This window comes from Thalassophryne amazonica, chromosome 17, assembly GCF_902500255.1.
Source record: "Thalassophryne amazonica chromosome 17, fThaAma1.1, whole genome shotgun sequence".
Taxonomy (NCBI): Eukaryota; Metazoa; Chordata; class Actinopteri; order Batrachoidiformes; family Batrachoididae; genus Thalassophryne; species Thalassophryne amazonica.
In genome coordinates, this window is record NC_047119.1 from 495873 (window position 1) to 510586 (window position 14714).

At 42.5% G+C, this 14714-nt stretch overlaps 1 protein-coding gene across 1 annotated transcript; it reads right to left on the minus strand.

Annotated features, from left to right (window-relative positions):
* Positions 1 to 9714: 9714 nt before the first annotated feature.
* Positions 9715 to 11375, minus strand: LOC117530023 (homeobox protein vent1-like). The gene is made up of 3 exons (XM_034192960.1): positions 11207 to 11375; positions 10869 to 11158; positions 9715 to 10053 (listed from the first exon to the last, which is right to left on the minus strand). The coding sequence occupies exons 1-3, from the start codon at positions 11373 to 11375 to the stop codon at positions 9715 to 9717; spliced, it is 798 nt and encodes a 265-aa protein (XP_034048851.1).
* Positions 11376 to 14714: the final 3339 nt, after the last annotated feature.

Below are 14714 nucleotides of genomic sequence, written 5' to 3' on the forward strand. Positions count from 1 at the left end.
ACTGTGATGTGATATTTTCTCCACTGATGTCATGCTGAGCCTTCGAGGCAGCACTGATGTTTCGTTTCACGCATTCAGTGCCCACTGGCTTATTGCCTCAGTAACTGTGTCAGCGTCGGTCCAGTTAACAGCACCAAACCATTGATGCCTGCTAATTAGTACTAATGGTGCTAACATACAATTAAATAAGACTAAAATTTCATTCAGTGGAAATGTGGACCACCAGTTTCTGCACGAGGAAGCCATATATTTAAAATAAATTACACATTGTAGTGTTTATTTTCACCAGCCTTAAGAACACTTGAACACACCGTAAGAACTATAAAAGACAAAAAGATAAATAAAAATATAAGTATCCTCTTTCACTGTAATGAACCTTGACCCAAATGAATTATGTATTTTTTATGTTATAGAAAAATCTTTTGAGCCTATTTTCACCTAAAATCAAACTATATTTTAAAGCTAATTTAAAACACACAAATCTCTTGCATTCAAAATCTATGAAGTGACTCCTTTAACCTGAACCAGTAAGATGCTAATTAGCATTTCTTGCTAGTGAAAACACGTAATCATAAACAGGCATGCACATAACTGATACTCATGGTCCTTGTGCATGCTAAAAATAAATGATGCGCAGCAGAAAACACAAGGGAAGCACTTCATAAGAGGAAAGCAATGACTGCTTGTAGGAAAAGTGTTTCCCTTTGCTGAGCATCAATGATGTTTCACACACCACGAGCACCATGAGTACCAGTTATGTGCACCCTTGATCATAAAGCTGCATGAAACTATAAAGAAAAAAAAAAAAAAAAAAAAAACAATTTGAGCTGGGCATGAAACGTGACATGAAAAGAAATGAGCACAAACCTTGTGCCCTTATCAGCCAGGTGCTAATTTTTTAAACAATATTGCTTTTCTTGCCATCAGCATCAGCAGGCACATGTTTTCCATACAAACACACTGACAACAAAACTTCAGAAACCTCTAGTTTTCGGTGAGATGCTTTTCAAAATAAAAGCAGCAAATCTAATGTCTTGTTATAACTGAAGAAATAACCTGGCCTTAAAGAACACTCAGAAAAAAATAAATTAATTAACATGAAAAACAACAACACATTTTAGAAATTGTCTGTTATGCAAAAGGTCATTTACACACAGTAAACACGTTTAGTTTCTGCCTTAAAGTTGGGAATTTAACATGGTAATCTATGAGAAGTGACTCACTTTTGTAGTAACCTCAAGTGGCCAGTGGCCATTGAAGAAATTGTACATTTTGGCACTTCACCTTTGGCTTTATTTTCCAGCAAAGAAGGTTGCTGCTTGGTCGAGACACAGACGAAGTGCAGCAGGAAGTAAAAACCTGCCCTTATCATCATCACTCAGTGCTGTGCGTCCGCGAGGCCGAATGCCACCCCGCTGGGTCCGTCTTTGATTGGCTCCATTTGAGTCCTTTTCATCTCTAATGGGGTCTGTTTGCTCCGGTTATGGACGCAAACGCACACTCGACCTCTGAGGCGGGGACGCGTCAGCCCGAGGACACGGTGCTGAAGCCATGTCCCTACAGTTCATGTCTTTGTTGTTCCCATTTTTCACAATCCACTGAGTGCAGGAAATAAACATCTCAGGGTTTTTGTTCTTTTACCTCCTGCAATTCAAAAAAACAAAACAAAAAAAAAACACAACACATCAAAAAGCTGAAAACAGGACCAGGCTTTAAATGTGACCTTTGTGCCGGACGGACAGCTGATCAGCACATCAAGGTGCTGATGGACGTTCAATAATCATTGATCTACCTTGCTGTCAGTCTCCAGCAGTTGCCCCGCCCTGTCTGTAACACTGTCATTTAGGGCCTTTTCCCCTCTTCTATGGATCCCTATCAGCCTCATCAAAGGCTCTGGGGATTTGATGAGGCCAGTAGGACTGGTCCTGGTGGACGGGCAGGCGCAGCGACTCCTCTCATCAGATAGGAAAAGACCGAGCAATGGAATGCTTTATCCTAAACACATCAGCTACTCTGTGTGTGTGTGTGTGTGTGTGTGTGGTTTTGCCTGGGGAGTATGCAGGTTTGTATCAGGGGATAAATTTTCATAGCAAAGGAAATGTTATGAGGCAAAATGCTTTTATCCACAGGATAATACATTTCAACTGACACAAAGTCTCACAGCACTGCAGACTGATGGTCTCTGCTGTGACAAACAACGCCACTCTCTCATCTCCTCCTCCGCCACTTCACACACACGGCGTCACAAACAGCGATGTGTCAATGCTGATTTAGAAACACTAAAATCTTTTCCCCCTCATTACGCAATAAAAATACATTTATGTGGGAAATGACAACAATAAAAAGGTACTTTTTAATTCCAGACAAAGACAAAACAAAATAAGATTTAAAATACAAAATAAGACAATAATCCTCAGCAAGAGATTGCTTTCTCATACACTGGTGGACAATCCTGCTGTCAGCATGCCAACTGCACTCTCCCTCAAAGCCTGTGACATTTGTGACATTGTGCTGTGTGATAAAACTGCCCTTTCAGAGTGGCCTTTTATTGTGGGCAGTCTAAGGCACACCTGTGCCTAATCATGGTGTCTAATCAGCATCTTGAGTATGGCACACCTGTGAGGTGGGATGGATTATCTCAGCAAAGGAGAAGTGCTCATTATCACAGATTTAGACTGGTTTGTGAACAATATTTGTGTTGTGGCACAAAAACCCAAAGACCAAGGTTAGACTCAGAATGCAATAAGCAGACCAGAATAAAGAGAAACAATTTATTGTTATAAACAGAGGTGTAATTTGAAAAGTACAATGCTGCAATAGTTTACACTGGTGAACTATAAAGTGTATTGTATCGTAAGGGTTAGGGTTACTGACTGTTCAGCATCTTTGGTTGTCACGTCTCAGGGACCCTTCACACATAACACGACTTAAGCCAACTAGTGCACAAAGGAGGAATTGTATGCCATTTGTGAAAAATCAGAGCAGCCTCAAATGCCTCATACAGCTGTCGCCACAACATTCGCGCACAGAAGCAACTGAAAGAAAAAAAATGTGGCCATTTGAAGCTGTCAGCATGAAAATAGTGAGCTGATGATCACTTTCGAGCTGTCTGTGAAGTGTCAAAATGAAACATGAGTGTGACATCACCTAGCAACACACATGGGTGTGACTGTGCCACCCCCCCCGCACACACACACACGCACACGCGCACACACACACCACACCATGAATCAACAACAACACTGTTAGCTGTAGCTGAAGGTCCCAGAGGCCAGTCACTTTGCTCATGTGCTTTGCTGTGGACATGCAGCACCTGTCAGCTGGACGTGACCGTGCCCGTAAGGTGTCAAATTAAAAACATAGACATCAGACAGATGCAGGACAAACGCATAATAATACACTCAACAAAAAATAAACGCAACACTTTTGGTTTTGCTCCCATTTTGTATGAGATGAACTCAAATATCTAAAACTTTTTCCACATACACAATATCACCATTTCCTTCAAATATTGTTCACAAACCAGTCTAAATCTGTGATAGTGAGCACTTCTCCTTTGCTGAGAATCCATCCCACCTCACAGGTGTGCCATATCAAGATGCTGATTAGACACCATGATTAGTGCACAGGTGTGCCTTAGACTGTCCACAATAAAAGGCCACTCTGAAAGGTGCAGTTTTGTTTTATTGGGGGGGATACCAGTCAGTATCTGGTGTGACCACCATTTGCCTCATGCAGTGCAACACATCTCCTTCGCATAGAGTTGATCAGGTTGTCAATTGTGGTATGTGGAATGTTGGTCCAATCCTCTTCAATGGCTGTGGGAAGTTGCTGGATATTGGCAGGAACTGGTACACGCTGTCGTATACGCCGGTCCAGAGCATCCCAAACATGCTCAATGGGTGACATGTCCGGTGAGTATGCCGTCCATGCAAGAACTGGGACATTTTCAGCTTCCAAGAATTGTGTACGGATCCTTGCAACATGGGGCCATGCATTATCCTGCTGCAACATGAGGTGATGTTCTTGGATGTATGGCACAACAATGGGCCTCAGGATCTCGTCACGGTATCTCTGTGCATTCAAAATGCCATCAATAAAATGCACCTGTGTTCTTCATCCATAACAGACGCCTGCCCATACCATAACCCCACCGCCACCATGGGCCACTCGATCCATAACATTGACATCAGAAAACCGCTCACCCACACGACACCACACACGCTGTCTGCCATCTGCCCTGAACAGTGTGAACCGGGATTCATCCGTGAAGAGAACACCTCTCCAACGTGCCAAACGCCAGCGAAAGTGAGCATTTGCCCACTCAAGTCGGTTACGACGACGAACTGGAGTCAGGTCGAGACCCCGATGAGGACGACGAGCATGCAGATGAGCTTCCCTGAGACGGTTTCTGACAGTTTGTGCAGAAATTCTTTGGTTATGCAAACCGACTGTTTCAGCAGGTGTCCGAGTGGCTGGTCTCAGACGATCTTGGAGGTGAACATGCTGGATGTGGAGGTCCTGGGCTGGTGTGGTTACACGTGGTCTGCGGTTGTGAGGCTGGTGGATGTACTGCCAAATTCTCTGAAACGCCTTTGGAGACGGCTTATGGTAGAGACATGAACATTCAATACACGAGCAACAGCTCTGGTTGACATTCCTGCTGTCAGCATGCCAATTGCACACTCCCTCAAATCTTGCGACATCTGTGGCATTATGCTGTGTGATAAAACTGCACCTTTCAGAGTGGCCTTTTATTGTGGACAGTCTAAGGCACACCTGTGCACTAATCATGGTGTCTAATCAGCATCTTGATATGGCACACCTGTGAGGTGGGATGGATTATCTCAGCAAAGGAGAAGTGCTCACTATCACAGATTTAGACTGGTTTGTGAACAATATTTGAGGGAAATGGTGATATTGTGTATGTGGAAAAAGTTTAGATCTTTGAGTTCATCATACAAAATGGGAACAAAACCAAAAGTGTTGCGTTTATATTTTGTTGAGTACATACATGACATTAAAATCAGAGAACAAAGCAACAGAGGGTGAGCCTTTTTTCTGTGAGGTCTGCCGAGGTTGACAGGTGGGCGTGTCCCCCTGTGACATGCAGCTCTTCAAATATCTGTGCATGGAAGTCACAGCTTGGGAACACCTGTACTGGCTTGTAGGATATGAAGTCAGATAGCTACAGCGTGAAGCGCGGACGTCGGCATGCTGTTCTCACATGGAAATAAATTAAAACATATTGCTTCAGCTGACCATGTAACCAGCACACCGCAACGCTGGTGAATATCATGCCATGCAGGAAATCACCAAAGGAGACGCCCCCATGTTTTGTCAGTTATTATAGTGCTTTTCTCACCTTAAAGACTTTTTCTTCATCTACATGGTCTAATTTCTCTCTCTTTTTTTTTTTTAAAACATTCTCCTTATTGACTTTAAACCTTTTACGCTGAGATTTTAGGACAGTGATGGTAGTGTAGTGGTAAAGTTTCTGTCTGTTAATCAGAGCTTTTGTAAATTGCAGGTTCGGATCCCAGGGTGGCATGTATTTTCAGCACGATGTGGTTCCACACATACCAGCTGGTTTTTGTGGTGCAACACGTTCTAGCTGCTCGCACTGTTTGTGCACGTGCACGAAAGTCGCCAGTGTGTCGTGCACACCTGTGCAACTGTGCGTCCCTCACGACAGCAAGTGCTATGATTTGTGGTTCCCCATTTCGTATTTGGTTTGCAGATTTTCTTCCGGTTTCTTCGTCTTTCGTGTTATGTGTGTAGGAGCCCTAAAGTGTGTCATCGACTTTCAATATTAGTCTTGTGTTTTGTCCCCCTGCTGTTGTCTGCATTACCTGAGAATGGACTGAGTCAATGGTCAAAACTCTACAAGGCATCTGGAAACCTGCTGTGCCTCACCACCACCACCACCACCACATTTTTCTACTTAGCCTGATGTTATTAACATCAGGGGTCTGATATATATGTTTGCTTGTGGAGAGCCAAGGTTTATAGCAAAAACTACATTCCAGTATCATGTTGTTCTATAAGATATAGTCAATATATTTTAGACTCATTAGACCTGACCTTTGATGTATGACCTAGACATGACCTGTGTTATGATGGGACACTTCAATGAGTTCGTCCACCAATCATCATGGACGGTCAACAATGACCTCTGATTTGACCTTGACCTGTGACATTAACATGACCTATGTTGCAATAGTTTATCCACCAAGTTCCACTGAAATTTTTCTGTGTTTTGGAGATATTGCTGCAAAGACAGACAGATATGACCGTTACAACAGCCTGTTTCCATTTCATGGTGAGGCTCAAAAGGATCAATTAAGACTAATAATTTAAAAAGTGGATAGATTTCATGCGTCCTTCCTGTTCAGTCATTTATGTTGTAGCTGGAGTTGAGATGACTCGCTCAACTTGTCTTGGTTCATGTTTGATCTCTGAAATAATCTCTTCAAGTGTACCCTGTCTCTGTTTTTAAGAGCTAGTCACCGTCAGCTACTAGAACTAATCGTCTCAACCCCAGGTGTAGGTCTTCAGATACGATCTGCAGCAAATGCCTGGAAGAAAGTATGAACTAGAGTAACAAGAAATTATATAAATAGTGCTCCCTTTAAAAAGTCCACAGATTAACAGCACATTTTGAGTTATTTAACATTTGTTGGAGTTCAGTAAAACAACAGCAATAACAACCATAAGAACTAAAGATGTGAGCGTGCACACCCCCAGCAGGTCTTCATACCTCCTGCTGGACATGTCTGGGTTTGTTGCAGACAATCTTATCTAGAGATGAGTATTGATAAGATTTTATCGATATCATTATCGATCCGATTCCTTATCGATACCTCCTGTGCTGTCCATGCTGATGCTGAGACCCTGATTCATGCTTTTGTTTCTTCTAGACTAGATTATTGTAATGTTCTATTTTCAGGGTACCACAGTCCAGCATCAGGGATCTTCAGCTGGTTCAGAACGCTGCGCCAGACATCTGACATATAGCAGAAGGTTTGAACATATCACACCATTTTGGCATCTTTGCACTGGCTCCCTGTCTCTGTGAGAGCAGATTTTAAGGTTTTGGTATTGACTTATAAAGTTGTTCATGGACTGGCGCCATCTTATTTGGCTGATCTTGTGGAACTTTACGTGCCGGCCTGGGCTTTGCGGTCACAGGATGCGGGACTTTTCTGTGTTCCCAGGGTGAAGAAGAAGTCAGCAGGTCAAAGAGCCTTTTTGTATCGTGCACCCACCCTGTGGAACAGTCTTCCTGCGACGGTGAGGCAGTCAGAGTCCGTGGACATTTTTAAGTCAAGACTGAAAACCTATTTTTATTCTCTTTCTAATGAATAGTTTTATTTTATTGTTTTATTTTCACTTCTGTTTTTATTTATGTACTTGTAATTTTTTTATTCATTTTAATTATTTATTTAAATTTATGTTGAATTGTTTTTGTAAGGCGCCTTGAGATGGCTTTTGCTGTGATTTGATTTTATAAGCTAATTAAATTGAAATTAAATTGAAATTATTCTCCCTCTCGTATGGCTAGCATACTGGCATAGCCTGTTACTATGCTTTCTACCCCTGTAAATTAATTTTATTAGTAAAGAGAGCGTGCCACAGCCTCAACTTTACCTAAATTCTGGGTCTTTTAGTGAAGCTTGGGGCTAGTGGCCGGCGATCAGTTTAGTATTTCTTCTGCTTTCCTGTTACATCCAATCCACGTGCTGGATTGGATGAATACTGTAACGGACCCCGCTGTAGGAACAGATCCAATGAGTGGGCTTGATGACCCCTCCCCCCCTTACGGTGGACTGGACGCCTGCATGGAGTCTCGTCAATTGTTGTGTTCTGTATTGTAAACCTTTCTGGTAGAATGGCCAAAGCAGAGGGTCACCTCTTTGAGTCTGGTCTGCTTGAGGTTTCTTCCTCTAATCATCAGAGGGAGTTTTTTTCTTACCACTTTTGCCTGTGTCTTGCTCTGGGGGTTAGTAAGGTTAGACCTTACTTGTGTGAAGTGCCTTGAGGCAACTTTGTTGTGATTTTGGTGCTAAATAAACTCAATAAATTGAATTTAAATTAAATTTTGCTTTAGTTTTTACATTTTGAGATATAGCCATTCAAGTTTTCTTTATAACTATTTTCCTATTAAAGGTGGAAAAATGATTTGAACTGCAAAATAATTCTGATAACTTCAGTCTGTTTGTCTGTTTCACACATTTTATTTGCACATTTTGTTACTGTGAATGATTCTGTGTTAGTGTATATTTATGCATGCCGTACAGAGAGAGTGCAGCTCAAACTGAAGTCAAATTCCTTGTATTCTGTGAATACTTGGCAAATACAAACTATTCTAATTCTGATTGTTTGCTTTCTAGTGGTTCTAATCATTAAAATCTCACAAACATACTTGTTTAGTTGTGTACCATTTAATAAAGAAAAGCCTTTAGGTTGACATTTTTGTGCGTTTTGAAAAATATTTAGTTGTATCATATGAAAGAGAACTATACACTGAACAAAAATATAAACCCAAAACTTTTGTTTTTGCTCCCATTTTTTATGAGCTGAACTGAAAGTCCTAAAACATTTTCTATATTCACAAATCTGTCTAAATCTGTGTCAGTGAGCACTTCTCCTTTGCTGAGATAATCCATCCCACCTCACAGGTGTGGCAGATCAAGATGCTGATTAGACAGTTTGACAGCGTGATTACTGCACATGTGTGCCTTAGGCTGGCCACAACAAAAGGCCACTGAAATGTTCAGTTTTATCACACAGCCCAATGACACAGATGTCCCAAGTTTTGAGGGAGAGTCCAGTTGGCATGCTGCCTGCAGGAATGTCCACTAGAGCTGTTGCCTGTGAATTAAATGTCCATTTTTCTACCATAAGTCGCATTCTAAAGGCGTTTCAGAGAATTTGGCAGTACATCCACAGACTACGTGTAACCACACCAGCCCAGGACCTCTACATCCAGCATGTTCACCTTCAAGATGGTCTGAGAGCAGCCACCCGGACAGCTGCTGCAACAATCGGTTTGTAATGTCCAACTTTATTTAACTGTAAACAGTAGATTAAGTCAAATCAAATCAATTTTATTTATATAGCGCCAAATCACAACAAACAGTTGCCCCAAGGCGCTTTATATTGTAAGGCAAGGCCATACAATAATTACAGAAAAACCCCAACAGTCAAAACGACCCCCTGTGAGCAAGCACTTGGCGACAGTGGGAAGGAAAAACTCCATTTTAACAGGAAGAAACCTCCAGCAGAACCAGGCTCAGGGAGGGGCAGTCTTCTGCTGGGACTGGTTGGGGCTGAGGGAGAGAACCAGGAAAAAGACATGCTGTGGAGGGGAGCAGAGATCAATGTCAATGCAGACATCCTTCTGCGTAAGTGGCCACTATGTGACATTTTGCTTCCAGACGATATGCACGATGACACAGAGTTCAATACTTATTTATTTCAGGAATCTGATTAACATCAATATAACTACACAAATCAAACACGTCATTTTAAACAGACGAAAACTATACACCAGTTCCAAGCAGAACTACACACAGTTGGATGGTATGACAGTGTTGCACACAGTCCTGATTCAGCACGAAGCTTCATTGCGAGAACTGTGCCGTGTTTCTGAGTGATATTCATCCAGTTGGGATTAAAGCAGCATTGCACCCACACGAGGATATATATATATCAGTAATAATGAGGACTGCCATGGTAGGTTCCCATGGCAGAGGGCAGTGTCACTCCTGGCACGCTGCTGTACTGGTTGTACTGGTAAAATGGGTCAGTGGCCAATGGTGGGACGGTGGGCAGAGGAGAAGCATACTGCAGACTGTGTGGATGCACAAAGGAGGCAGCAGTTGAGCCATCTGGTGCTGAGTAATACCTGGAGTAGGGCCCGGGCCTGTAGGGCTGCACCTCTGGGTAATGCATAAATGGAAAGGCTACATTTGCCTGACAGGCGTGAGCAAGTGTGTCCTGCACCGTCCTTTTCAGCTTCATGCGCCGGTTCTGGAACCAATTGCGGATCTGAAGGGGGAAAAAAGATCAACATGTTCTCAGCAAAGGTTCCTCAATATCAGAGCAGAGGTGCTGCCTGGTCCATAAATATTTGGACACGAGTTTAAATGAAACAATGATGAGTTGATCTTTAATTCAAGGAGTTTAACAAAAAAATCTGCTATTTTATAAACTGTCCCTTTGTTTTTCAGAGGCCATCAGTAACTGGACAACATAAATATGATCACTTTTACAGCCAGTTTTCTTTAGTCACATCGGTAGATAAATACATGAATATTTCCAAATTGCCAAATATGTCTGGGACTTCATTTACATAAGCAGCATGGTACCATATGGTGGTTCTTTCTGCAGTTTGCAGTTCTCAGAACCTGAGTGGTTGTGCAAGAACACTCTTGACATGAAATGCATCATCATATACATCAAATCTAGGTTTGAGTCTCACATGTTTTCTGGTTACTGTAGCTGAAATTTCACATCACTTCATTTCATTCTTCTCTGATCCTCTCCTTCTTGTGTTTATAACTGCTGATGTAATGGTTGTCACAGGCGTCTTGGTGGCTCCGTCACTGGTCCACTTCTTAAAACACATTAGATGATCTTGCAAGGTATAAAAATTGCTTTAATTCCTAAATGGTCAGGACAATATTTTTGTGAAACCCTTTGAATGAAAGAAACAAGTCTACACTTCAATCATATCTTCACTGTTTCAATTCAGCTCCATTGTAGTGGCGGAGAGGGACAATAAAAAAAAGAAGAAAGAAATGGTGCCACTGTCCAAATAATTATGGACCTGAGTGTATTTGCTGTGAGATTTGTTTGCTTACCTGCTTATCAGAGAGGCTGAGCTTCTTGCAAAGCTCAGCCTTGTCCTGCGTTCCGAGATAAGCATTCCTCTTGAAGGCCGTCTCCAGAACGCCGATCTGCTCGGCTGTGAAAGCTGTGCGAGGTCTCCCTGATGGAGGAGATGCTGGAGAGGAGGAGGTCCAGTCGGCAGGAGCTGCAGGAGACGAGAAAGGGCCTCCTTCACTCTCGTACCCTGAGGTCTCCTCTTCTGTTCCACTGCTGAAACCAACCTCAGTTGCTGGAAAGAGACAGAATGTTGTTACCAAAAGCACTTTTTCACGACCTCCTCACTCTCCAGCATCAGGCAGAAGGTGCTTACCTTGTTTATCCTGCACGTGGTTTGATCCCTGGAGGCCCTGGCTGCTGTGTCCATGCTCAGGAGCAGCTTCCAGAGTGTGTCTGCAGTAGAAGCCCGGCAGGCTCTCTGAGTTGGTCCCACAGGTAGCAGAGGCGGCCTGGTCTCCTTCCCGCTGGCTGCTCTGGGCCATCCACTCGATAGAAAAGTGTCCTCTCATGACTGCAGAGTGCCACATGCACAAAGTATCCTTCAGATTTGAAAAGTGCACTCAGGGAAGAACTCACCGGTGTCGTGGCAGGAGGGTTAATGTCAGCTCGTCTCTATTTAAAGGGGACATCCTTCCTCATTTAAAAGTCCAAGATCAAAGCACTTTCCCTCCCTCCTTCAGTTTTCACAACTGGAGTAATTAAGACGTCTCATTCGGTCTGAATCAGGCTCCAGCCAGTCTGCCATTGTCCCCCCTCCTTCCTGCTTCCAAAAAGATAATAGACAGTCCTCACCCCAACTGTCTGCGTCTCCTCCTCACCCGCACGTGTACTGTATGTGTGAGCTCGCTGTTGATGAGGACGTTTCTTTGAATACAGCAGCTGATGGAAGATTTTGGTCAACAATTCAATTATTAATCCATGTAAACTGTTGGTATTCATATGTGGCACTGTGGAAACCACCAACCAACAGCGTATAAACTGTCTGTCTGATGGGCATATTGTCAGATTACTAATGCTATATGAAATATTATTATGTTCGCTTTAATCAAACCATTATTGTGCTCTTAATTTTGTATTAAAATGTTATTACAATTATTTATTAAAATATGTAGTTTTCTTTTTGTGTTACATAACTTTTTGTTCTTTACTGTAGACATTTGTCACTGTTGTTTGAAATGCATTATTATTATCATCATCTGTATCTGAGTCATTGTCCACATTTACAAGAGTCGCTTCTTTTTGGATCCATGATCACCCTTGTTCTTGTCAAACAAGAACTTTGAGTTATGCTTGTTTTTGTTGATCAAATCAGAGTAATAGGTCCGCTTTGTAGCCAATAATGCATGATTATAGTCTAAGATAGCACGCAAGGTGGAATACTTCGCCATTTCCGTTCTCGACCTCTGGCCTTATGCTTGACATCACGCAGGTAATCATTGAACCAAGGTGACTGTGATTTGGGGGAGCGCGGTTTTAACAAAGGTGGCGCAATCATGTCGAGTGTCATTTTAAGAACTGAGTTTAAACTATCCACAAGACTGTCTACTGATTGGGTATATGCCAAATGTGAAGCTAAGACATCAGGCAGTCTAGCTTCGAGTTCAGTCTTAGTTGAGGAGTTGATGCATCGCTGCAGTGATATAGGTTGTTGTTCCACTAAACATGGCAGCGAAACTGTAAACTTAATAAGTGAGTGATCAGAGACCACTGATGTAAGAGGCATGATGTCAATATTCGTGACAGCAATACCACGTGTGAGAACCAAATCCAAGGTATTTCTACTAATGTGTGTCGAGTCCCGACTGCATTGCTGAAATGCATCCACAATTCCATAAATGATTTGCAGAGGGGATCAGAAGACTTATTTGTATGAACGTTAAAGTCACGAAATGATCAGAATGTTATCTGCACTAGTTGACAAGTTAGAGATGAACGCGCCAAATTTATCAAAGCCTTCAGGAATATGAGCCAGGAGGCCTATATACAGTTACAAAGTAATACGACTGATTTTTATTCTTCTGACCTTGGCAATGCGTAATATCCTGAGCAGAGTGGAGATCAGATGCTCAACACGAGTGATATTTGTAACCCCACACAGCTAATACGCTAAACCTAGATTTATAAATAAGAGCAACACCCCCGTCTTGCTTCGCATCACGAGGGACGTGAACTAATGTATATGCTGGGGCAGGCCTCATTTAAGGGGAGGACAGTGTAGGTTTAAGCCAGGTTTCACATAGCCCAATCATATCTAAGTGATGATCAATCATTAGATCATTGATCAACAATGATTTTGAGGATTGTGATCTTATGTTAATGAGACCCAGGACTAAGGACCTGAGTGGGGGTTGACAGTTGAATTGTTTGGATTTTAGGGGTGGTTCCAGAGTAGCATATATAAGATGCCTAGAAGTAGGTTTAGGTTTGAGACGTTCCACACGAGTTGTAGCTGGCAGACACAAAATCTTTGATATTGCTGGAACAGCCAGCGGGCCATCCTCAATTTTAACGTCATCCATTGTAGTAATGAGTATTAAGTTGCAAAGCATATCCCTCTATGATTTTTATGGACACGTTTACGGGAGCAGGCCACAGTCTCAACTTGTTGAATTTCCCTCCCTGGCAGATAAACTGCACTATCACCATAGTGGATTTTCTGAACTAATTTCCCTGCTAAGCTAATGGATTCCACATCCACATTTGTCATAAGCCTTGCAGGGTTTCTAATTACTTGCTCCGTGGCCTGCTGTAAATTCCTAATGTTACCCTCCCTGTAGAGCTCTATCTATGTTCGCAGACAAGATGGTGGCGCCTTCACCAGTAGGGTGGAGGCTGCCTGACCTCAGCAAGCCACACGGCCCCAGAACGAAGGCCAGTTATCAATAAGCTTTGCTGTCCACAAAATTGTGCGAGCCACCGATTAATGTCAGCCTGCTAAACACCTCATCAGTGCCCCGGGAGGGGAGGGGACCAGAGACTATTAATCGATGCTGACACATCTTTCTGGCAAGGTCACAAGTCCTCTCTATGTCCATTTTTGTGACCTCTGAGTCCTTCATCCTGACATCATTGGTGCCGATCTGAATAAATTGGTGCAGACGTGAATAATTTCTGCAACCGTATCTGAAAAAATATATTTCAAAGTTACATTAGCTGAACTCGGCGTGTAGTTTAATAAAAATAATGAGCAGTTAGTGGGTTAATCTAATGGTCGTGGCTCTGGCTGTAAGTCCCTTTGGCTGCTCCCTTGTTTGCACTCGGGGTCGCCACATCAAATCCAAGGTGGATCTGCATGTTGAATTGGCACAGGTTTTACGCCGGATTGCCCTTCCTGACGCAAACTCCACATTACATGGAAGAAATGTGGCAGGGGTGGGACTGAAACCAAGCGCATTAACCACTTGGCCAATAATCCCTGGATAATCCTGAGATTATAGACAATGAACGTTATTACTGATCTGACATAAAGAAGCTTTAACATAGTGTTTTGTTGCTGGGCTCGTCCTTTGGAGATCACATCCCTGCTGTTTTGGACACAGCTGGCTAAGCAAAAGTTATCTTTGATAACCGCTAGTCTGCTAACTGAAAAGTTTAAAGCTGTACAGCTCTTTCAATTTCACAAAACTGACCAAATTTGGTGTTTACCTAAATCCAAACATTACGGTGTAGGTTAACATTTCTGTAACATGTTGCAAAATTATGGCTCATTTCAACTTTGTATCTTTTTCTTGCACTTTCAGTCACTTTAGCAGGTCGGCCGTGTTTCGCTCTCCTCTCCTCCATGTCTGTATGTCCTTTGTCAGATCAGTTTAAATTTCTTT

What these genes read in the sequence shown, in the direction of transcription:
- LOC117530023 (XM_034192960.1), bottom strand. Translation starts at nt 11,375, where the DNA reads ATGGCCCAGAGCAGCCAGCGGGAAGGAGACCAGGCCGCCTCTGCTACC. An exon ending in CCACGTGCAGGATAAACAAG is followed by an intron (nt 11,159 to 11,206) that starts GTAAGCACCTTC and finishes GTCGTGAAAAAG; the next exon opens with TGCTTTTGGTAACAACATTC. An exon ending in TCAGCCTCTCTGATAAGCAG is followed by an intron (nt 10,054 to 10,868) that starts GTAAGCAAACAA and finishes TTCCCCCTTCAG; the next exon opens with ATCCGCAATTGGTTCCAGAA.